At 47.7% G+C, this 24480-nt stretch overlaps 1 protein-coding gene across 2 annotated transcripts; it reads right to left on the minus strand.

The window, feature by feature from the left end:
• Positions 1 to 52: 52 nt before the first annotated feature.
• LOC120036343 (nuclear distribution protein nudE homolog 1-like) lies at positions 53 to 24367 on the minus strand. Of its 2 annotated transcripts, none has more exons than XM_038982825.1 (9): positions 21436 to 24367; positions 19791 to 19938; positions 19290 to 19443; positions 7807 to 7955; positions 6717 to 6853; positions 4059 to 4307; positions 3867 to 3952; positions 1230 to 1381; positions 53 to 101 (listed from the first exon to the last, which is right to left on the minus strand). In XM_038982825.1, the coding sequence occupies exons 2-9, from the start codon at positions 19874 to 19876 to the stop codon at positions 53 to 55; spliced, it is 1062 nt and encodes a 353-aa protein (XP_038838753.1). In that variant the 5' UTR covers positions 19877 to 19938; positions 21436 to 24367. The 2 variants fall into 2 exon arrangements, with proteins under 2 accessions (XP_038838753.1, XP_038838754.1); XM_038982826.1 differs by having other exon boundaries at positions 21432 to 24367.
• Positions 24368 to 24480: the final 113 nt, after the last annotated feature.

The following is a 24480-nucleotide window of genomic DNA, read 5'->3' on the forward strand; positions in this document are numbered from 1 at the left end:
TGTAGGGAGGGGTTGATGAGGTGTGGGGCTAGGGTGGGGGGGCGGTGGGGGTTCACAGAATAATTTTGGGTCCTGGTCCGAAGTCTAACATCTTCACCATTCTGTAACACACAACAGAAACAGATTACTTTAACAGCACACTACGACTAACAGAATGTTTCAGACTTCAAATCAGGCTATTTTCAGCCATTTTGTTCGGACTCAATCCCAGGCTATTTTCAGACTGTCCTTCCCCAATAGGCCTTGCTGTAGGTTCTTGGGTTTGACTTGTGTTAGGATAAGGATCATCATTGTTCATTAATATCATGTAGCCTACCTAATCAGCTTTATATTTGTTCATTAGGTTGTAGGCTACGACTAATGGAATATTTTTTTTTAATGTATTGGTCTTCAGTGTCCATTTCATTCTCTGATGGGCCGTCGTGTGCCGGGCTGTCAGGTTCCAGTTTAATGTAATACACACTAAACAGATCAGAATGTAGATCCCTGACAGAGTAAATGTCTGTTACAAACTAAACAGATCAGAATGTAGATCCCTGACACACTAAATAGATCAGAATGTAGATCCCTGACACACTAAATAGATCAGAATGTAGATCCCTGACACACTAAACAGATCAGAATGTAGATCCCTGACAGAGTAAATGTCTGTTACAAACTAAACAGATCAGAATGTAGATCCCTGACACACTAAACAGATCAGAATGTAGATCCCTGACAGAGTAAATGTCTGTTACAAACTAAACAGATCAGAATGTAGATCCCTGACGGAGTAAATGTTTGTTACAAACTAAACAGATCAGAATGTAGATCCCTGACACACTAAACAGATCAGAATGTAGATCCCTGACGGAGTAAATGTTTGTTACAAACTAAACAGATCAGAATGTAGATCCCTGACACACTAAACAGATCAGAATGTAGATCCCTGACGGAGTAAATGTTTGTTACAAACTAAACAGATCAGAATGTAGATCCCTGACGGAGTAAATGTCTGTTACAAACTAAACAGATCAGAATGTAGATCCCCGACAGAGTAAATGTCTGTTTACATTACTTGATTCAATTGTAGATAGGCTATGAAATGGTCAAGTCATTGGTTAAGTAACAAATGGCACCCTATTCTCGAGTGCACTACTATTAACCAGGGCCTATAGGGATTAGGGTGCCATTTGAGATGCAGTCATTATTGAGCTAGTCGTAGAGCTAGCTATAGTTGATCCCCTCACCCTTTCTCGTAGAGTCCGTTGGAGGTGGATGGTGTGTCAGAAGAAGTGCCTCTCTGGATGGGTGGCTCCCCCTGTCCCCCAGAGGGGGTACTGCAACCAGGAGACTGTTCATAGACAAACTCCCTACAGGACGCGAGTTTAGACTCCAGGTTCTGAAACCACAGGCATGGATGGATGGATGGATACAGGCGCAGGCCGCAGACACACAGTTATGTGTTTGTGATATCGTGATCAGAGGGGGAGACAGAACAGTATTGTGATATACATGAATGTGTTGTGATCAGAGGGGGAGACAGAACAGTATTGTGATATACATGAATGTGTTGTGATCAGAGAGGAAGATAGAACAGTGTACCCCAAGTCCCCCTTATTTAATGTCACTTGAATATAGGCTATTCAATAAAACACCAGCTTGATTTTGGTTGAATTTGAACATTTTGTTGTTTTGAAGCTCATTTCAAGTCATTCTACGTAGTTTAACAAAACTCAGGGAGGCTATTTAATGATAATAGATTTAGAAAATAAAAGTCTAGACCTGATTGCCCCAAATGTTACTCCGCTACCAATTATGTTTTATTAGAATTATTTATATTAACCCTCAATTTAATTACGCATACTCTTTTACAGAAAGTGATTCGATCAATTGATAGCGACAGTCACATTGTATCAGATGACTTTCCCAACCAAAGTCCAATTTCTCTGACTCCTCCACTTTAGAAGGTCGTAGCTCAGCTTCTGAATGTCATAGCGACAAACCAATATATACACCCATGTACATCAGGGCCACATCTTCTTCTGCCATTTTACTGCCTGTTGCTAGCCTAAAGCATTTCACTGCCTGTTGCTAGCCTAAAGCATTTCACTGCCTGTTGCTAGCCCAAAGCATTTCACTGCTAGCCCAAAGCATTTTACTGCTTGCTGCTAGCCCAAAGCATTTTACTGCTTGCTGCTAGCCCAAAGCATTTTACTGCTTGCTGCTAGCCCAAAGCATTTTACTGCTTGCTGCTAGCCCAAAGCATTTTACTGCTTGCTGCTAGCCCAAAGCATTTTACTGCTTGCTGCTAGCCCAAAGCATTTTACTGCTTGCTGCTAGCCCAAAGCATTTTACTGCTTGCTGCTAGCCCAAAGCATTTTACTGCTTGCTGCTAGCCCAAAGCATTTTACTGCTTGCTGCTAGCCCAAAGCATTTTACTGCTTGCTGCTAGCCCAAAGCATTTTACTGCTTGCTGCTAGCCCAAAGCATTTTACTGCTTGCTGCTAGCCCAAAGCATTTTACTGCTTGCTGCTAGCCCAAAGCATTTTACTGCTTGCTGCTAGCCCAAAGCATTTTACTGCTTGCTGCTAGCCCAAAGCATTTTACTGCTTGCTGCTAGCCCAAAGCATTTTACTGCTTGCTGCTAGCCCAAAGCATTTTACTGCTTGCTGCTAGCCCAAAGCATTTTACTGCTTGCTGCTAGCCCAAAGCATTTTACTGCTTGCTGCTAGCCCAAAGCATTTTACTGCTTGCTGCTAGCCCAAAGCATTTTACTGCTTGCTGCTAGCCCAAAGCATTTTACTGCTTGCTGCTAGCCCAAAGCATTTTACTGCTTGCTGCTAGCCCAAAGCATTTTACTGCTTGCTGCTAGCCCAAAGCATTTTACTGCTTGTTGCTAGCCCAAAGCATTTTACTGCTTGTTGCTAGCCCAAAGCATTTTACTGCTTGTTGCTAGCCCAAAGCGTTTTACTGCTTGTTGCTAGCCCAAAGCATTTTACTGCTTGTTGCTAGCCCAAAGCATTTTACTGCTTGTTGCTAGCCCAAAGCATTTTACTGCTTGTTGCTAGCCCAAAGCATTTTACTGCTTGTTGCTAGCCCAAAGCATTTTACTGCTTGTTGCTAGCCCAAAGCATTTTACTGCTTGTTGCTAGGCCAAAGCATTTTACTGCTTGTTGCTAGCCCAAAGCATTTTACTGCTTGCTGCTAGCCCAAAGCATTTTACTGCCTGTTGCTAGCCCAAAGCATTTTACTGCTTGCTGCTAGCCCAAAGCATTTTACTGCCTGTTGCTAGCCCAAAGCATTTAACTGCTTGCTGCTAGCCCAAAGCATTTTACTGCTTGTTGCTAGCCCAAAGCATTGCGGATTTATGCATAATTTTAGATCTGTATAAACAAACTGCAAATTGTAAAAATAAAATTATAATAATAATTACCCCTCAAATAAAGGATGGTCCCGCGCCCCCCCACCAAATGTTGATGACCCATATGGAGGTTGGGAACCCCTAGTGTAGTTGTTGTGTAGTGTGTAGGTGGGTAGTTGGGTAGTTGTGTAGTGTGTAGGTGGGTAGTTGGGTAGTGTGTAGTGTGTGTATAGGTGGATAGTTGGGTGGTGGGTAGGTGTGTAGTGTGTGTATAGGTGGGTAGTGTGTGTATAGGTGGGTAGTTGGGTGGTGGGTAGGTGTGTAGTGTGTGTATAGGTAGGTAGTGTGTGTATAGGTGGGTAGTTGGGTGGTGGGTAGGTGTGTAGTGTGTGTATAGGTGGGTAGTGTGTGTATAGGTGGGTAGTTGGGTGGTGGGTAGGTGTGTAGTGTGTGTATAGGTGGGTAGTGTGTGTATGAGTATTAGAAGACAATCATCGCAGACCTTTAATGAACATCATCTTACCCCGACTTTCCTCAGCAGTTCTCCTACGATGTTGAGAGCTGAGATACGTGTCGACGTGGTGAGAGGAGCACCTGATAGGCCATCGCCTGAACACACCCACAATCATAAAAGAGCTTTACATCTCCTGGTGTGATCCGGGAATTTAATGAGTAGACACATTCTACACATGAACACAAACACGGGGGCACTCACCTCTGCTGTAAGAGGGTGGGGGGGTGGTGAAGGGGCTTGCTGAGGGGTGGGGGGGTCTGGAGGGAGTGGAGAGGAGGGATGGAGGGAGAGCAGGAGGGGCGGTATGGAGGGATGAGGGCGGTCGTGTGGATGAATGGGAGGTATGGAGGGATGTTTTGTCCTCCGTCTTGTCTGAGGAAGAGTCTTTGGTGACAGTGAAGGACGGTCGTCTTTCCTGCTTCTGTTGGACAGCCAACTCCTGTCTTAGATCTAAGACACACATAGAGAGACAGTAAGAAAGCCTGTCCCTTTAAGAGTGACTGATGATGTCATAGCTAGCACAGCTCTGAGGGATCATTCCATCCCTGGTTCAGCCCCCTGCGCCTGTGGAGAGGAACCTCCGGCTTGGAACATTATTATTTCTAATTAATCACACACACAGAACCACCAGTTAACCAGACCAACGGGACCGCCAGTTAACCAGACCAACGGGACCGCCAGTTAACCAGACCAACGGGACCGCCAGTTAACCAGACCACCGGGACCGCCAGTTAACCAGACCACCGGGACCGCCAGTTAACCAGACCACCGGGACCGCCAGTTAACCAGACCACCGGGACCGCCAGTTAACCAGACCACCGGGACCGCCAGTTAACCAGACCACCGGGACCGCCAGTTAACCAGACCACCGGGACCGCCAGTTAACCAGACCACCAGTTAACCAGACCAACGGGACCGCCAGTTAACCAGACCAACGGGACCGCCAGTTAACCAGACCAACGGGACCGCCAGTTAACCAGACCAACGGGACCGCCAGTTAACCAGGCCAACGGGACCGCCAGTTAACCAGACCAACGGGACCGCCAGTTAACCAGGCCAACGGGACCGCCAGTTAACCAGACCAACGGGACCGCCAGTTAACCAGACCAACAGGACCGCCAGTTAACCAGACCAACAGGACCGCCAGTTAACCAGACCAACAGGACCGCCAGTTAACCAGACCAACAGGACCGCCAGTTAACCAGGCCAACAGGACCGCCAGTTAACCAGGCCAACAGGACCGCCAGTTAACCAGGCCAACAGGACCGCCAGTTAACCAGGCCAACAGGACCGCCAGTTAACCAGGCCAACAGGACCGCCAGTTAACCAGACCAACAGTTAACCAGACCAACAGGACCGCCAGTTACCCAGACCAACAGGACCGCCAGTTAACCAGACCAACAGGACCGCCAGTTAACCAGACCAACATGTCCGCCAGTTAACCAGGCCAACAGTTAACCAGACCAACAGGACCACCAGTTAACCAGACCAACATGTCCGCCAGTTAACCAGACCAGCAGGTCCGCCAGTTAACCAGGCCAACAGTTAACCAGACCAACAGGACCACCAGTAAACCAGACCAACAGTTAACCAGACCAACAGAACCGCCAGTTAACCAGACCAGCAGGTCCGCCAGTTAACCAGGCCAACAGTTAACCAGACCAACAGGACCGCCAGTTAACCAGGCCAACAGTTAACCAGGCCAACAGTTAACCAGGCCAACAGGACCGCCAGTTAACTAGACCAACAGTTAACCAGACCAACAGAACCGGCAGTTAACCAGGCCAACAGGACCGCCAGTTAACCAGACCAACAGGACCGCCAGTTAACCAGACCAACAGGACCGCCAGTTAACCAGACCAACAGGACCGCCAGTTAACCAGGCCAACAGGACCGCCAGTTAACCAGGCCAACAGGACCGCCAGTTAACCAGGCCAACAGGACCGCCAGTTAACCAGGCCAACAGGACCGCCAGTTAACCAGACCAACAGGACCGCCAGTTAACCAGACCAACAGGACCGCCAGTTAACCAGACCAACAGGACCGCCAGTTAACCAGACCAACAGTTAACCAGACCAACAGGACCGCCAGTTAACCAGACCAACAGGACCGCCAGTTAACCAGGCCAACAGGACCGCCAGTTAACCAGGCCAACAGGACCGCCAGTTAACCAGGCCAACAGGACCGCCAGTTAACCAGACCAACAGGACCACCAGTAAACCAGACCACCAGTAAACCAGACCAACAGAACCGCCAGTTAACCAGACCAACAGAACCGCCAGTTAACCAGACCAGCAGGTCCGCCAGTTAACCAGGCCAACAGTTAACCAGACCAACAGGACCGCCAGTTAACTAGACCAACAGTTAACCAGACCAACAGAACCGGCAGTTAACCAGGCCAACAGTTAACCGGACCGCCAGTTAACCGGACCGCCAGTTAACCGGACCGCCAGTTAACCAGGCTAATGGGACCGCCAGTTAACCAGAACAGGACCATTAATTCATAACACAGAGACACATGAACACTGTCCCAGCCTGATGTCTCAGCCTGCAGCACAAGACCCACACCGCCTTACACCTACAGTTGTATATAGAGCCAGAGCTGAATGGAACGCTTTACCAATCCAGATTTCTCAGGCAAAAAGTAAAGACCATGTGACTGGACAGGAAATAGAAAGCATCAACTGACTGTTAAATGTGTTTCCTGTCAGGTATTTTAATTGTCTGTATTGTCTACTTGTTAAATGTTTGTAAAGTCTTCATTTGTAGTTGTAATGTCTTATTAATTGGTGTTGGACCCCAGGAAAATTAGCTAACATGACGGCGTTAGCTAAATGGAGATCCTAATCCTAGACACACCTCTGGCTTCATCCTTCAGTCTCTGAACTGACTCCAGTAGGTTCTCCTTCTCGTCCAGCTCACTCTCCAGGAAGGCATTCCTCTCTATCACATGGTTCATCCTCTGTTCAAAGTCCTCCAGAGACATGATGGTAGCCCTGATGGAGGGGTGACAGAGAGGAGGAAAAGATGAATAGGTAGAGTTGGTGTACATCATTTAGAACCATTCTCTACTCTACATGTAAGAATCCTGCCAGTGAGATGGTCCAGGGAGTACAGAGAGAAAAAAAGAGAGGTGCTTATGATATAGGGGTCTCTCCAGGTCTTCATTCATTAGCCTGCTCTAGTTACACCTCCCCCTCTTGGATCTCTCCAGGTCATCGTTAGCCTGCTCCAGTTACACCCCCCCCCCTCTCTCTCTTACCTCTTGGATCTCTCCAGGTCATCGTTAGCCTGCTCCAGTTACACCCCCCCCCCCCCCCCTCTCTTACCTCTTGGATCTCTCCAGGTCATCGTTAGCCTGCTCCAGTTACACCCCCCCCCCCCCCCCCTGGATCTCTTCAGGTCTTCGTTAGCCTGCTCCAGCTACTACCCCCCCCCCCCCCCCCTCTCTCTCTCTCTCTTACCTCTTGGATCTCTCCAGGTCATCGTTAGCCTGCTCCAGTTACACATCCCCCCCCCCTCTCTCTCTTACCTCTTGGATCTCTCCAGGTCATCGTTAGCCTGCTCCAGTTACACCGCCCCCCCCCCCCCCCCCCCCCTCTCTTACCTCTTGGATCTCTCCAGGTCATCGTTAGCCTGCTCCAGTTACACCCCCCCCCCCCCCCCCCCCCCCCTGGATCTCTTCAGGTCTTCGTTAGCCTGCTCCAGCTACTACCCCCCCCCCTCTCTCTCTCTCTCTCTCTTACCTCTTGGATCTCTCCAGGTCATCGTTAGCCTGCTCCAGTTACACATCCCCCCCCCCCCCCCTCTCTCTTACCTCTTGGATCTCTCCAGGTCATCGTTAGCCTGCTCCAGTTACACCCCCCCCCCCCCCCCCCTCTCTCTCTTACCTCTTGGATCTCTCCAGGTCATCGTTAGCCTGCTCCAGTTACACCCCCCTCCCTCTCACCTCTTGGATCTCTCCAGGTCATCGTTAGCCTGCTCCAGCTCTCTGATGTATTTATGGAGCTGGTCTCTGATGGCCGTGGTCTCAGCCAGGTCTTCTTCCAGAGTAGAGATCTGACGGTACACCTCCGAGTGCTGCCTTTCATACTTCTCCTGGAGGGGGTAGGGGGCAGAAGTGGTCAACAGTAGTACACGGTTGTGTTTCTCAACTCCTCCAGTACCCCAACTCCTCCAGTACCCCAACATTGTTTCTCAACTCCTCCAGTACCCCAACTCCTCCAGTACCCCAACAGAGTTTCTCAACTCCTCCAGTACCCCAACTCCTCCAGTACCCCCAACATTGTTTCTCAACTCCTCCAGTACCCCAACAGAGTTTCTCAACTCCTCCAGTACCCCAAGAGTTTCTCAACTCCTCCAGTACCCCAAGAGTTTCTCAACTCCTCCAGTACCCCAAGAGTTTCTCAACTCCTCCAGTACCCCAAGAGTTTCTCAACTCCTCCAGTACCCCAAGAGTTTCTCAACTCCTCCAGTACCCCAAGAGTTTCTCAACTCCTCCAGTACCCCAAGAGTTTCTCAACTCCTCCAGTACCCCAAGAGTTTCTCAACTCCTCCAGTACCCCAAGAGTTTCTCAACTCCTCCAGTACCCCAAGAGTTTCTCAACTCCTCCAGTACCCCAAGAGTTTCTCAACTCCTCCAGTACCCCAAGAGTTTCTCAACTCCTCCAGTACCCCAAGAGTTTCTCAACTCCTCCAGTACCCCAAGAGTTTCTCAACTCCTCCAGTACCCCAAGAGTTTCTCAACTCCTCCAGTACCCCAACATTGTTTCTCAACTCCTCCAGTACCCCAACATTGTTTCTCAACTCCTCCAGTACCCCAACATTGTTTCTCAACTCCTCCAGTACCCCAACTCCTCCAGTACCCCAACATTGTTTCTCAACTCCTCCAGTACCCCAACATTGTTTCTCAACTCCTCCAGTACCCCAACTCCTCCAGTACCCCAACTCCTCCAGTACCCCCAACAGAGTTTCTCAACTCCTCCAGTACCCCAAGAGTTTCTCAACTCCTCCAGTACCCCAAGGGTTTCTCAACTCCTCCAGTGCCCCAAGAGTTTCTCAACTCCTCCAGTACCCCAACATTGTTTCTCAACTCCTCCAGTACCCCAACATTGTTTCTCAACTCCTCCAGTACCCCAACATTGTTTCTCAACTCCTCCAGTACCCCAACATTGTTTCTCAACTCCTCCAGTACCCCAACTCCTCCAGTACCCCAACTCCTCCAGTACCCCCAACAGAGTTTCTCAACTCCTCCAGTACCCCAACAGAGTTTCTCTACTCCTCCAGTACCCCAAGAGTTTCTCAACTCCTCCAGTACCCCCAACATTGTTTCTCAACTCCTCCAGTACCCCAACTCCTCCAGTACCCCAACTCCTCCAGTACCCCAACAGAGTTTCTCAACTCCTCCAGTACCCCAATTCCTCCAGTACCCCAACAGAGTTTCTCAATTCCTCCAGTACCCCAACAGAGTTTCTCAACTCCTCCAGTACCCCAACAGAGTTGAGAAACTCATCCAGTACCCCAACAGAGTTGAGAAACTCATCCAGTACCCCAACAGAGTCTCATCTCCTCCAGTACCCCAATGTTTCTCAACTCCTCCAGTACCCCAACTCCTCCAGTACCCCCAACTTATCAACTAATCACCAAGCCCTCAATGAGTCGAATCAGGTGTGTTTGTTCGAGGCTAATCTATGCGTTTCAAATGTAGAACCTAGGAGTATGGGCCCTGTTCTATAGCAGTACACTATATGGGGAAATCAGACGCATAAATAGTATCTTTATAAGACTTAAGTCGACTCCTGTGTTGTTCACAACAGGGCGATGGTAGTGTACAACAACCACCACAGGGCGATGGTAGCGTACCACAGGGCGATGGTAGCGTACCACAGGGCGATGGTAGCGTACCACAGGGCGATGGTAGCGTACCACAGGGCGATGGTAGCGTACCACAGGGCGATGGTAGTGTACAACAACAACCACAGGGCGATGGTAGTGTACAACAACAACCACAGGGCGATGGTAGTGTACAACAACAACCACAGGGCGATGGTAGTGTACAACAACAACCACAGGGCGATGGTAGTGTACAACAACCACCACAGGGCGATGGTAGTGTACAACAACCACCACAGGGCGATGGTAGTGTACAACAACCACCACAGGGCGATGGTAGTGTACAACAACCACCACAGGGCGATGGTAGTGTACAACAACCACCACAGGGCGATGGTAGTGTACAACAACCACCACAGGGCGATGGTAGTGTACAACAACCACCACAGGGCGATGGTAGTGTACAACAACCACCACAGGGCGATGGTAGTGTACAACAACCACCACAGGGCGATGGTAGTGTACAACAACCACCACAGGGCGATGGTAGTGTACAACAACCACCACAGGGCGATGGTAGTGTACAACAACCACCACAGGGCGATGGTAGTGTACAACAACCACCACAGGGCGATGGTAGTGTACAACAACCACCACAGGGCGATGGTAGTGTACAACAACCACCACAGGGCGATGGTAGTGTACAACAACCACCACAGGGCGATGGTAGTGTACAACAACCACCACAGGGCGATGGTAGTGTACAACAACCACCACAGGGCGATGGTAGTGTACAACAACCACCACAGGGCGATGGTAGTGTACAACAACAACCACAGGGCGATGGTAGCGTACAACAACAACCACAGGGCGATGGTAGCGTACAACAACAACCACAGGGCGATGGTAGCGTACAACAACAACCACAGGGTGATGGTAGTGTACAACAACAACCACAGGGCGATGGTAGTGTACAACAACAACCACAGGGTGATGGTAGTGTACAACAACAACCACAGGGCGATGGTAGTGTACAACAACAACCACAGGGCGATGGTAGCGTACAACAACAACCACAGGGCGATGGTAGCGTACAACAACAACCACAGGGCGATGGTAGCGTACAACAACAACCACAGGGCGATGGTAGTGTACAACAACAACCACAGGGCGATGGTAGTGTACAACAACAACCACAGGGCGATGGTAGTGTACAACAACAACCACAGGGCGATGGTAGTGTACAACAACAACAACAGGGTGATGGTAGTGTACAACAACAACAACAGGGTGATGGTAGTGTACAACAACAACAACAGGGTGATGGTAGTGTACAACAACAACAGGGTGATGGTAGTGTACAACAACAACCACAGGGCGATGGTAGTGTACAACAACAACCACAGGGCGATGGTAGTGTACAACCACAACCACAGGGCGATGGTAGTGTACAACCACAACCACAGGGCGATGGTAGTGTACAACAACAACCACAGGGCGATGGTAGTGTACAACAACAACAACAGGGTGATGGTAGTGTACAACAACAACCACAGGGCGATGGTAGTGTACAACAACAACCACAGGGCGATGGTAGTGTACAACAACAACAGGGTGATGGTAGTGTACAACAACAACAACAGGGTGATGGTAGTGTACAACAACAACAGGGTGATGGTAGTGTACAACCACAACAACAGGGTGATGGTAGTGTACAACAACAACAACAGGGTGATGGTAGTGTACAACAACAACAGGGTGATGGTAGTGTACAACAACAACAGGGTGATGGTAGTGTACAACCACAACAACAGGGTGATGGTAGTGTACAACAACAACAGGGTGATGGTAGTGTACAACAACAACAACAGGGTGATGGTAGTGTACAACAACAACCACAGGGCGATGGTAGTGTACAACAACAACCACAGGGCGATGGTAGTGTACAACAACAACAACAGGGTGATGGTAGTGTACAACAACAACAGGGTGATGGTAGTGTACAACAACAACCACAGGGTGATGGTAGTGTACAACAACAACAACAACAGGGTGATGGTAGTGTACAACAACAACCACAGGGCGATGGTAGTGTACAACAACAACAACAACAGGGTGATGGTAGTGTACAACAACCACAGGGTGATGGTAGTGTACAACAACAACAACAACAGGGTGATGGTAGTGTACAACAACAACCACAGGGTGATGGTAGTGTACAACAACAACCACAGGGTGATGGTAGTGTACAACAACAACAACAACAGGGTGATGGTAGTGTACCACAACAACAACAGGGTGATGGTAGTGTACAACAACCACCACAGGGTGATGGTAGTGTACAACAACAACAACCACAGGGTGATGGTAGTGTACAACAACAACAACCACAGGGTGATGGTAGTGTACAACAACAACAACAACAGGGTGATGGTAGTGTACAACAACAACAACCACAGGGTGATGGTAGTGTACAACAACAACCACAGGGTGATGGTAGTGTACAACAACAACCACAGGGTGATGGTAGCATACAACAACCACAGGGCGATGGTAGTGTACCACAACAACAACAGGGTGATGGTAGTGTACAACAACAACAACAACAGGGTGATGGTAGTGTACAACAACAACCACAGGGTGATGGTAGTGTACAACAACAACCACAGGGTGATGGTAGTGTACAACAACAACAGGGCGATGGTAGTGTACAACAACAACAACAGGGTGATGGTAGTGTACAACAACAACAGGGTGATGGTAGTGTACAACAACAACAACAACAGGGTGATGGTAGCATACAACAACCACAGGGTGATGGTAGTGTACCACAACAACAACAGGGTGATGGTAGCATACAACAACCACAGGGTGATGGTAGTGTACAACAACAACAACAGGGTGATGGTAGCATACAACAACAACCACAGGGTGATGGTAGTGTACAACCACAACAACAGGGTGATGGTAGTGTACAACAACAACAGGGTGATGGTAGTGTACAACAACAACAGGGTGATGGTAGTGTACAACAACAACAACAGGGTGATGGTAGTGTACAACAACAACAACAACAGGGTGATGGTAGTGTACAACAACAACCACAGGGTGATGGTAGCATACAACAACCACAGGGTGATGGTAGTGTACAACAACAACAACAACAGGGTGATGGTAGTGTACAACAACAACAACCACAGGGTGATGGTAGTGTACAACAACAACCACAGGGTGATGGTAGTGTACAACAACAACCACAGGGTGATGGTAGCATACAACAACCACAGGGTGATGGTAGTGTACAACAACAACAACAACAGGGTGATGGTAGTGTACAACAACAACCACCACAGGGTGATGGTAGCATACAACAACCACAGGGTGATGGTAGTGTACAACAACAACCACAGGGTGATGGTAGTGTACAACAACAACCACAGGGTGATGGTAGTGTACAACAACAACCACAGGGTGATGGTAGTGTACAACAACAACAACAACAGGGTGATGGTAGTGTACAACAACAACCACCACAGGGTGATGGTAGTGTACAACAACAACCACAGGGTGATGGTAGTGTACAACAACAACCACAGGGTGATGGTAGTGTACAACAACAACAACCACAGGGTGATGGTAGTGTACAACAACCACCACAGGGTGATGGTAGTGTACAACAACAACCACAGGGCGATGGTAGTGTACAACAACAACCACAGGGCGATGGTAGTGTACAACAACAACCACAGGGCGATGGTAGTGTACAACAACAACCACAGGGTGATGGTAGTGTACAACAACAACAGGGTGATGGTAGTGTACAACAACAACAGGGTGATAGTTAGGCCATATTCATCAAGACAACCCAGAATATCTCTTCAGTTACACAGGGTATATGAAATATACAGTCAAGTGTTCCCAGCAAAGACAGATAACAGCCAGCAGTTCAGCCTGACAGTCTGTTAGGGAAATGACCGGATGACAAGACGAGCTCACTTAAATTTCTGCACCATCTCAATTATCTCTGCATGCAAATACTCATGTTATCCAGTAGCCATGTCAGTCTAATGGGCCTGCAGAGTCTAATCTTTGCTTCCTCAATTTCTCTCAAAGCTCATTGGAGGAGGGGATACAATGTCCCTCCCTCCTCTAATGAGCTCTGAGAGGAAACAAGAATTTTGACAGCTAGTACCTTTTTCACACACAGCCTAGGTTTGGTAAGAGATATAGACAGGATGCTATAGCTTTTGTAACTTCCTGTCTGACTCAACCGCTGGCAGCGTGCCACAGGAAGTACATCCATCAGGAAGTGAGAGTCAGACATCGTCAGCGGTTCCAAAGTGACGTCACCTCAAGCACAGCCACTAACGCCCCCGTACCTCTGATTCAGAGGGTTACATGAGGAAGACACATTTCAGTTGAATGCATTCAGTTGTACAACTGACTAGGTATCCCCCCCTTTCCCTTTACAACTGACTAGGTATCCCCCCCTTTCCCTTTACAACTGACTAGGTATCCCCCTTTCCCTTTACAACTGACTAGGTATCCCCCCCTTTCCCTTTACAACTGACTAGGTATCCCCCCCTTTCCCTTTACAACTGACTAGGTATCCCCCCCTTTCCCTTTACAACTGACTAGGTATCCCCCCCTTTCCCTTTACAACTGACTAGGTATCCCCCTTTCCCTTTACAACTGACTAGGTATCCCCCCCTTTCCCTTTCCAACTGACTAGGTATCCCCCATTCCCTTTCCCTGTACAACTGACTAGGGATCCCCCTTTCCCTTTCCAACTGACTAGGTATCCCCCTTTCCCTTTACAACTGACTAGGTATCCCCCTTTCCCTTTCCCTTTACAACTGACTAGTTATCCCCCCCTTTCCCTTTACAACTGACTAGTTATCCCTCATTCCCTTTCCCTTTACAACTGACTAGGTATCCCCCTTTCCCTTTACAACTGACTAGGTATCCCCCTTTCCCTTTCCCTTTACAACTGACTAGGTATCCCCCCCTTTCCCTTTACAACTGACTAGTTATCCCCCTTTCCCTTTACAACTGACTAGGTATCCCCCTTTCCCTTTACAACTGACTAGGTATCCCCCGTTTCCATCCACAGCTATGCAAAGTCATAACGAAGAAGAAAAACATCTAAAAAATCCTGACAGCTGTGATGGAAAGAGGAAGTTTCAGTAATAAAATAATTAAAAATACAGACAGACTCTGTCACCAATTGGATGGAAACCTACCAACCGACAGTCCCTCAATTAGCCTGTCAGCTACCTGTATTTATTTTTGGATTGTAAGGTAGTCTAGCAACCAGCTATCTAAACGTGTAGTAATCAAGGTCTAATTACTGACCGGGGGCCCCCATTGATTTTGCTAGTCAGTCTCACTCAGATATCATATTAAGAACAGCAAACATTTCTCTCCACCCAACGGCAAAATGTGTACGATAGCAAGAAATTAGCGGTAAACTGCTGATTGTTCTCTGCCTCGTGGCAAAATGAGTAAAATGACATGAAATTAGTTATAAAACTGCTGAATCTCTTCTCTGCCTCGGGAGGTCTGGAGTGCACACCTCTTGTGATGAATATAGTCCCTCATCACACACACACACACACACACACACACACACACACACACACACACACACACCCCTGTCCCATGGAGAGCTCTCTAGACCAGCAGCCTTCATATCATCCTCAGAGATAGCAGGCTCATAAACACTGGCCCAAACAGTCAGCTGGCTGATAGGAAAATACCTATTCAAATACAACTGGGACTGCAGGCGTTGCATCAGACAGACCCGGGCCACGTTCAGTAGCAAAACGTTGTCGAACATTGAAAACGGTCCCTTCCTGCCTCTGCCTGAACTGTGCTCTTTGGAATGTCTTGCCCGTAAAAGCCAAACTCAATATCCACGTTGACTCTCCCTCGTGTCACTCTGCTGCTGAGCTTGATGGACTGTCTTGACCTGAAGTTGACAGGTCAACTTGTTGATGTCCCCCCCCCCCCACCCCACCCCCCCCCCGTGGGCACATACTTGACCTGGTCATCAGTGACCCCATCAACAACATGCAGGTCTATGACCTCGGTGTGCCTGACCACAAGGTTGTCTCACTGGACTTGACATTCCTTCCCCCTCTAACCAAGTCCAAGCATCGCATACGTTGCCAGAACTAGATTTTTTTTTGGACCCAGCCAGCCTGTCAGTGGATGAAATTGTGGAGTTCTACAACCAATCCCTGACCAGTGTGCTTGACCCTTCACGCCCCCATAAAAATACAGGACATCACATTCGCTCACTCAGCTCCCTGTTAAACTCCATGTCACGAACCGGCTCCTAGCCCATAACAAAGAGGGGAACAACGTGGAGATAATAGAGTGAACTATATACAGTTAACAACGGTGTGTGTAGTCAGTTATCAGTGGTGTAAGTGAGTGGTTGCATGCACAGATGGTGATAATGATGGGTGTTGAGAGGTGCCAAAACAAACAAAACAAAACAGTCACAACCAAAAACAATAGAGTGTCTGCGTGGAGAGAGTCTCCTCAATGAATGGGGAGAAAGGTGTATTTATCCCCGGGACATACCCGGGCCCAGATGTGTCCCATTTCACTGATGACCCTCCCAGCTCCGCCCACCAACATCCTATTAAGGATAACAAGAGCAAAGAGAAAGAATTCGGCAGACAGAGTGGGAGGGTCGTCACATCCAGAACTGAAGAATACTAAATCCATTGGCTGCATCCTGGAGCGTCTCAGAAACTTGGGCCTCACCATCCTTTTAAGACCACTGGCAACAGCCCCCTTCTGAAGCCCGCCCTGGATCCAGAGGTGCTGGCCAATTACAGGCCAATATCCAACTTCTCCTTTCTAAGGTGTTGGGAAAAAAGTGGTTGATGTACAGCTTCAAGGCCATCTCAATCAGAACCACCCATTTGAGAAGTTCCAGTCACGTTTCCGGCCGGCCCACAGCACTGAAAAACGGCCCTACTCAGGGTCACCAACGACCTGCTGATGGCGGCTGATGCCAGCTCCCAGTCTCCGGATCCTCCTGGACTTGCGTGCAGCTCTTGACACGGTCGACCACCCCACCCTCCTGAAATGCCTCCGGGACACCATTGGACTGTCTGGACCAGCTCTGAGCTGGTTCCACTCCTACCGCTCAGACAGGACTGAGTACATGTCGCTAGGTGGGTCCAGGTCCCAGACCCACCACCTGCGGTGTCCCACATGGATCTGTTCTTGGACCCATCCAGTACATGCTCCGCCTTGGATTGTGTGGAATCTCCTTCCACTGCTATGCTGTTGACACCCAGCTGTAGGCGTCAACTGCCCCCAAGTCCCTGTGATGCACGTGCTCGTCTGAACACCTGCCTTGAGGAGAGATGAGGGCATGGATGCAGCAAAACGTCCTTCAACTGAACAGCAGCAAAACAGAAGCCCTACTAGTTGGCAGCCGCCACCAGGTCCAGCAGGCACCAATAACACACCTCACCATTACAGGACAGAACATCCCTCTGTCACCCCTCAGGTTCCAGTCTGGGTGTAAAGCTCCATTCCTCCCTGACCTTTGAGAGCCGCATCAAACAAAAGTGTAAAACGTCATTCTATCACCTCAAGAACATTGACTAAACTCAGTCCCACCCCCTCACTCAGTCTGATGCAGAGAAGCTGGCCCATGCCTTTATCTCCTCAAGGCTGGACTACTGCAACACACCCTTCACCTGGATCCCTGGCAGGAATCTCCAGGACAACTACAACACACCCTTCACCAGGATCCCTGGCAGGAGTCTCCAGGACTACAACACAGTCTTCACCTGGATCCCTGGCAGGAGTCTCCAGGACAACTACAACACACCCTTCACCAGGATCCCTGGCAGGAGTCTCCAGGACTACAACACAGTCTTCACCTGGATCCCTGGCAGGAGTCTCCAGGACAACTACAACACACCCTTCACCAGGATCCCTGGCAGGAGTCTCCAGGACTACTACAACACAGTCTTTACCAGGATCCCTGGCAGGAGTCACCAGGACTACTACAACACAGTCTTCACCTGGATCCCTGGCAGGAGTCTCCAGGACTACTACAACACAGTCTTCACCAGGATCCCTGGCAGGAGTCTCCAGGACTACTACAACACAGTCTTCACCAGGATCCCTGGCAGGAGTCTCCAGGACTACTACAACACAGTCTTCACCAGGATCCCTGGCAGGAGTCTCCAGGACTACTACAACACAGTCTTTACCTGGATCCCTGGCAGGAGTCTCCAGGACTACTACAACACAGTCTTTACCAGGATCCCTGGCAGGAGTCTCCAGGATCCCTGGCAGGAGTCACCAGGAGCTCCAGTACATCCAGAACAGCTCTGTCAGGATCCTGATGAGAGTGAGGAAACACCACCACATCACCTCCATCCTGGCATCTCTGTCTCAACACCATCCCCTCCATCTTGGCATCTCTGTCTCAACACCATCTCCTCCATCCTGGCAGCACTGTCTCAACACCATCTCCTCCATCCTGGCAGCTCTGTCTCAACACCATCCCCTCCATCCTGGCAGCTCTGTCTCAACACCATCACCTCCATCCTGGCAGCTCTGTCTCAACACCATCACATCACCTCCATCCTGGCAGCTCTGTCTCAACACCATCACCTCCATCCTGGCAGCTCTGTCTCAACACCATCACCTCCATCCTGGCAGCTCTGTCTCAACACCATCACCTCCATCCTGGCAGCTCTGTCTCAACACCATCACCTCACCTCCATCCTGGCAGCTCTGTCTCAACACCACCACCATCTCTGTACTGGCTCCCAGTCTCATTCCAGATTGAATTCAAAGCCCTCCTGCTGACTTCCCAGTGTATTCATAACAATGCCCCTCCTTATCTCAAGGAACTGCTCTCCCTCCATAACTCCACCCACAGGTCAAGTGATAACCTGCTCTCCCTCCATAACTCCACCATCAGGTCAAGTGATAACCTGCTCTCCCTCCATAACTCCACCATCAGGTCAAGTGATAACCTCCTCCCCCTCCATAACTCCACCCTCAGGTCAAGTGATAACCTGCTCTCCCTCCATAACTCCACCCTCAGGTCAAGTGATAACCTGCTCTCCCTCCATAACTCCACCCTCAGGTCAAGTGATAACCTGCTCTTCCACGCCCCCGGGATCAAACTCCATCCCTCGGGGGATCGGGCTGTCAGCTCAACCACCCCTAGACTCTGGAATGCCCTCACTGACCACATGAAGGCACCACAGACTCTGGGGGTTCCTTTAAAAACAGGCCCAAAGACCTTTCTCTTTTGGAAGGGTTTCTGTTAACATCTGTGCTCCTTGGTGTCCTTGTCCCTTGTAGCATCAGCGGTGTTCTTGTGTCTAGATGTGCCATTTTTTTTGTTATTTTGGGGGATTTAGATTATTCTGTATAATGAGAAGAGCTTTACAAATGTAATAAATAATAATATTATAATGAAGGGCTTGATAAGTTGAATCAGGTGTGCTAGTTGTGTAATAGTTAAAATAAATGGAAGGGCTGGGGGTCCCTGAGTAGAGGTTGGAAAACTCTGCTCTAGACTCGAGTCAAGTCAACAGTTCTTACCTTGTAGTTCTCCAGTTCCATGTGTAGCCTGTTGTTCTGTGTGATGAGTTCTCGGTTCTGTGTCTCACACTGCTTGAGTTCAGTCTCCAGTTCCACCTCGTAGTCACGACTCATCTGCTGGAACTCCTGCAGCTCCTCCTGCACCTCCTCAGCCCTGGGAGAGGTTAGGGGTCATGATGGTGGTCGTGGAGTAACAGAGGACACTACGGTTTAAGCAGTATACCTGTGGGTACCTCTGCTGGGGCCTGGCAGACTGCTCCTTTGTGTGTGTGTATATATGTGTGTATATATGTATGTATGTGTGTGTGTGTGTATATGTGTGTGTGTATATGTGTGTGTGTACCCCTGTTGGTTCTTGGCCGCCTGTTCCTTTCTCTGTGTGTGTGTGTGTGTGTGTGTGTGTGTGTATATATGTGTGTGTATATGTGTGTGTGTATATGTGTATATGTGTGTGTGTATATATGTGTGTATATGTATGTATGTGTGTGTGTGTGTGTGTACCTCTGTTGGTGCTTGGTCGCCAGTTCCTTCCAGTAGTCCACCTCCTCCTCCAGAGAGACAAACTTAAGGGACTCTGGTTCTCCCATCTCTGCCCACACCACTGGTCACTCTTCTCTCCCCGATGTCCTCTCTTACAGTTCTCCTCTCACTGAGTCAGTAAATGGAAGGAAGTAAGGCGAGAGTCAGTAAATAGGAAGTAAGGCGAGAGTCAGTAAATAGAAGGAAGTAAGGCGAGAGTCAGTAAATAGAAGGAAGTAAGGCGAGAGTCAGTAAATGGAAGGTGAGCGTCCGTTAATAGAAGGTGAGCCAGTAAATAGAAGGTGAGCGTCCGTTAATAGAAGGTGTGTCAGTAAATAGGTGCGAGTCAGTAAATAGAAGGTGAGCGTCCGTTAATAGAAGGTGACTCAGTAAATAGGTGCGAGTCAGTAAATAGAAGGTGTGTCAGTAAATAGGTGCGAGTCAGTAAATGGAAGGTGAGCGTCCGTTAATAGAAGGTGACTCAGTAAATAGGTGCGAGTCAGTAAATAGGTGCGAGTCAGTAAATAGGTGCGAGTCAGTAGGCTAAACTTAGATGATCAACAGTGTTGATACTTTTTCTTCCAAAAGAGATAAAGAGTTCTCTATTCAGCATTTCCAAGTCAACAATGTGCTTCAGGCAAGAAAGGACAGCAGAAAAGAGTTACAGGAGTTTAGTGCAAACTACAATGACATAAGTAAGCCATCACCTAGCTAGCTAAGGAGTGCACTGTCAGTGTCAACTGATGACAATAGGCTGGCTGTCAAACTATAGGAGCGCAAAGAAAAGTAGGACGGCAGGGGTTAATGAACATCAATTTGATTTATAAAGCCCTTTTTACATCAGCCGATGTCAAAGTGCTGAACAGAAACCCAGCCTAAACCCCCAAACAGCAAGCAATGCAGATGTAGAAGCACGGTGGCTAAGAAAAATTCCCTAGAAAGGCAGGAACCTAGGAAGAAACCTAGAGAGGAACCAGGCTCTGAGGGGTGGCCAGTCCTCTTCTGGCTGTGCCGGGGTGGAGATTATAACCTAGAGAGGAACCAGGCTCTGAGGGGTGGCCAGTCCTCTTCTGGCTGTGCCGGTTGGAGAGTTTAACAGTACATGAATATATCATGTTTATTCAAACAAAGCAAATAGACCAATTTGGAATATGACTTGTTTATTTTGTATCTATTGCCATTCTACTCATAACCAAAAGTCTTAAAAGCAGTGTTTGTAAGATTTAAACAATATCTGAACTTGTACATTCAAGTATTTGCTAACTGATGTTTGGTAACAAGCAAACAAGACAGCAAGCAAAAGAGACTGCACTTTGGTCAGAACACAAAAGGGGAAGTGTATTCTCGCCTTCACACCAGTGACAAGCAGTGTCAACTGGATAACGTTAGATCGCTATGCTTGCAATATGTAGTCTCTGATCAAAATAAGTAGCTATGCTCTGGCATTTATTTTCTGCCAATTTTACAATAACGCAACCAGAGTCAGAATTGACAAAACCCAGTTACAAATGTATATGTTCAGACAGCATAATTTGCCTATACAACGAACTATCGGACGAGTCTGTCATAAATTCACGTTACCATCGCGATTTAAACCCCAGTAAATTGACAGTTAATACTAACCTACCTAGGATTGCTTGCGGTGGCTAGCAGCCGGTGCTCCAACAGTGCCGAAAGATGACGGTACCTTTATAACGGAGCTACAAAACGGAACAAAAGTATCCAGCAAATGTTGTCATTCCTTGGCCGAAAGTAGTAACAAAGTTGCCACATGGAACAATGCGAAGGCTGCATATATATATCTCTTTTGTCCAAAGAAGACTCATCGCTAACCCTCCAACCACCGCGATAGTTTAACCGCTCACCATTGGTCGGCTATACTGTCAATCAAGTGTGTAGGGCGATGAATGGCCAATCGCGTTCATGATTTGCCTACGAGGTCGGTTAAATCAAATGCGCTTTAAAGCAAAGAGGAAGAGGCGAAGCGAGAGGTTTCACTCCGCACAAAATCTGTCCAAGAAAATGTTTGTATGGAGGTCAATGAGTGTCGAATTTGGTAAACAAAATATGTAATTTCTAATTTGCTACGTGAGGCTTATATGATATAATAAGGTTTTGTAATGGTTTGGTATTTACAAATGCACTGATATGAGTGAACGCACGTGGCAACTTCGGAAGAAAAAAAACTTTATATCTAGTGCTATTTTTTTTTAGGTGAGGGAGCCCCCCCCAAAAAATATGCAAAGACGTCATCATTTCCCCAATCAAAGTTTGTACCGACAGATGTAGCCTATCATTACAGGGCTCTCCAACCCTGGTGCTCTACTGTGCTGTAAGCATTCACTGCTACCCCAGTTGTAACTAGGCTGGTGCTACAGGGATCATTACAGACATTGGTTCGATTCCAGGCTTTATCACAACCGGCCATGATTGGGAGTCCCATAGGGCGGTGCGCAATTGGCCCAGCGTCGTCCTGGTTAGGGTTTGGCCGGGGTGAATGAATTTGTTCTTAACAGACTTGCCTAGTTAAATAAAGGTTAAATAAAAATAAATAAAATAGCCTGATTAATCTTATAAACCAGCAAATTATTAGAATCAGGTGCGCTAGATTAGGGTTGGAATGAAAACCAACAGGAAGGTAGCTCTCCAGAAGCAGGGATGGTGAGCCCTGTTATAGAATACGCATAAAATGCATCCTCCATTAGCAACGTCTGACTAGGCCCACACATATTGTCTCAAGAACATGTTCTATTGTTAATACCCTCAAACACCAAGTTAGACATACCCAATAAAACAAATAGGCCGTCATCACTGTCCATCGTGAATCGTAATTCTTCAGGTTTTACCGATGAAACGGCATCTGCATGCCAATCGTTTGATTGATCTCAATCCGTTTCATGGGAATATGGATTTCTACCTTCTTGAATGACTGTTTCGTGAGCGAATTACAGCAGATGGTGTTCACTAACTATTAGCCTTTCTTGTATTTTAGTTTCAATCAAAGCGTATATATCCTGCCCAGTGGCTCTTTTGAGTTTGGGCACATTATATATTTTCCCACTATTCAGCTTCAGTTAACCATCCTAAAATCTCCATAGAAATGAGGGTGTTTGTGGTGTAACAGTAACAGGCCTCTACTATGCAACGCTATTATATTTGGTTCTGTTAAGTAAAATAGGCTACTAATTAATCATTGTGATTTTGCAAGACATTGATTCCCGCTTTGATCTAACTTTAGTAAACGAGCACCTTTGTGAGAAGTGATAATCTTCTTATTTGTATTAATAAGTGATGAGCAGGACTATTAGCCGTAAAGCAGCTGATGTTGAGGGTTATTTTAAAGGATTGGAGCGCCCTTCGTGGATCTAAAAGGTCAGCGCGAAATCAATTTTTATTTGATTAGCTTGAACACATGGTTACAATATACCCTATTACAGAATAAAAGAAAAACACAGAGGTTAACTATAATCTAATTTATTTTCATAGACGTAATCATCAAATCAATTAACTAAGTAGTGAACATAAATCATTACTACCTGGAATTGCAGGAAATTCGTTTTAAAACAGCCATAAAATCCATATTTTGGTGTGGTGTATTCACGCATCTCAATAAACTAGAACCTAAATGCACTATTACCCTCCAACTTGGCCCAATTCCCATTTCCCACCCTGACATACCAAGGTAGAAATGCAGGCTACATGTGTGCAATGCAAAGGCCCATTTCGCTACACTCGCAATAACATCTGCTAACCGTGTGTATTTGACCAATAACATTTGATTTGATTTTGGAGGATCGAGAACTTTGGCCAATCAGAACGTTAAAAAACAACAACTAAATTCACCGTGTCTGCTTTGATATTCATAAAACTCCATCGACCCCTCTTGCACAGTGGAACCCAAAACGATATGTTACCACTTGGTTACAGTTACACCGTTGTCCCCGAGGACACCCAACCCAGAGTGGCCACAGCAAAGCCCAGGGAGCCTGATCCTCTCTGGAAGTTGCTGTAGCCCTGCTTGGGATATCTAGCCTATATTGGCTATTGGTTGAGATGCAGAGCCGTTACTCGTCTTTCTCGCCACCACCAGAGAGAAGACCTGTAGGCTGCTGTGCCTACGTATTTATTTGGTTGGTCATTCAATCGTTGTTCATGGAATTTTTGTCGTAATTAAATATAATATATTTCGAATCTGAATACATTTTCGGTGTATTATCGAACTGAAAAAAGTGAGGGAGTGCACCTACCTCGCCTCCTCCAGCACTACACACCTGTTATATCTGAGTTGTGCCTGTTGTCATAGAGATAGAGAACTCATGGGAATAAACCGTTTTAGCATAAGGGCATTCAGTTTCACCATTTTAAAGTAGGGTGGGGATTCCTATGAGTTGGGAGCAATTATCCAATGAAGAAGAAAAATGTACTACTTTAAAATGGAGATATGAGCTAAAAATGGAAGGAGGAACAGACAAGGACAGGTCCGTTCTAGCCTGAGGAACAGACAAGGACAGGTCCGTTCTAGCCTGAGGAACAGACAAGGACAGGTCAGTTCCAGCCTGAGGAACAGACAAGGACAGGTCCGTTCTAGCCTGAGGAACAGACAAGGACAGGTCAGTTCTAGCCTGAGGAACAGACAAGGACAGGTCAGTTCTAGCCTGAGGAACAGACAAGG

The sequence above is a fragment of the Salvelinus namaycush genome, unplaced genomic scaffold (assembly GCF_016432855.1).
Source record: "Salvelinus namaycush isolate Seneca unplaced genomic scaffold, SaNama_1.0 Scaffold131, whole genome shotgun sequence".
Classification (NCBI taxonomy): Eukaryota; Metazoa; Chordata; class Actinopteri; order Salmoniformes; family Salmonidae; genus Salvelinus; species Salvelinus namaycush.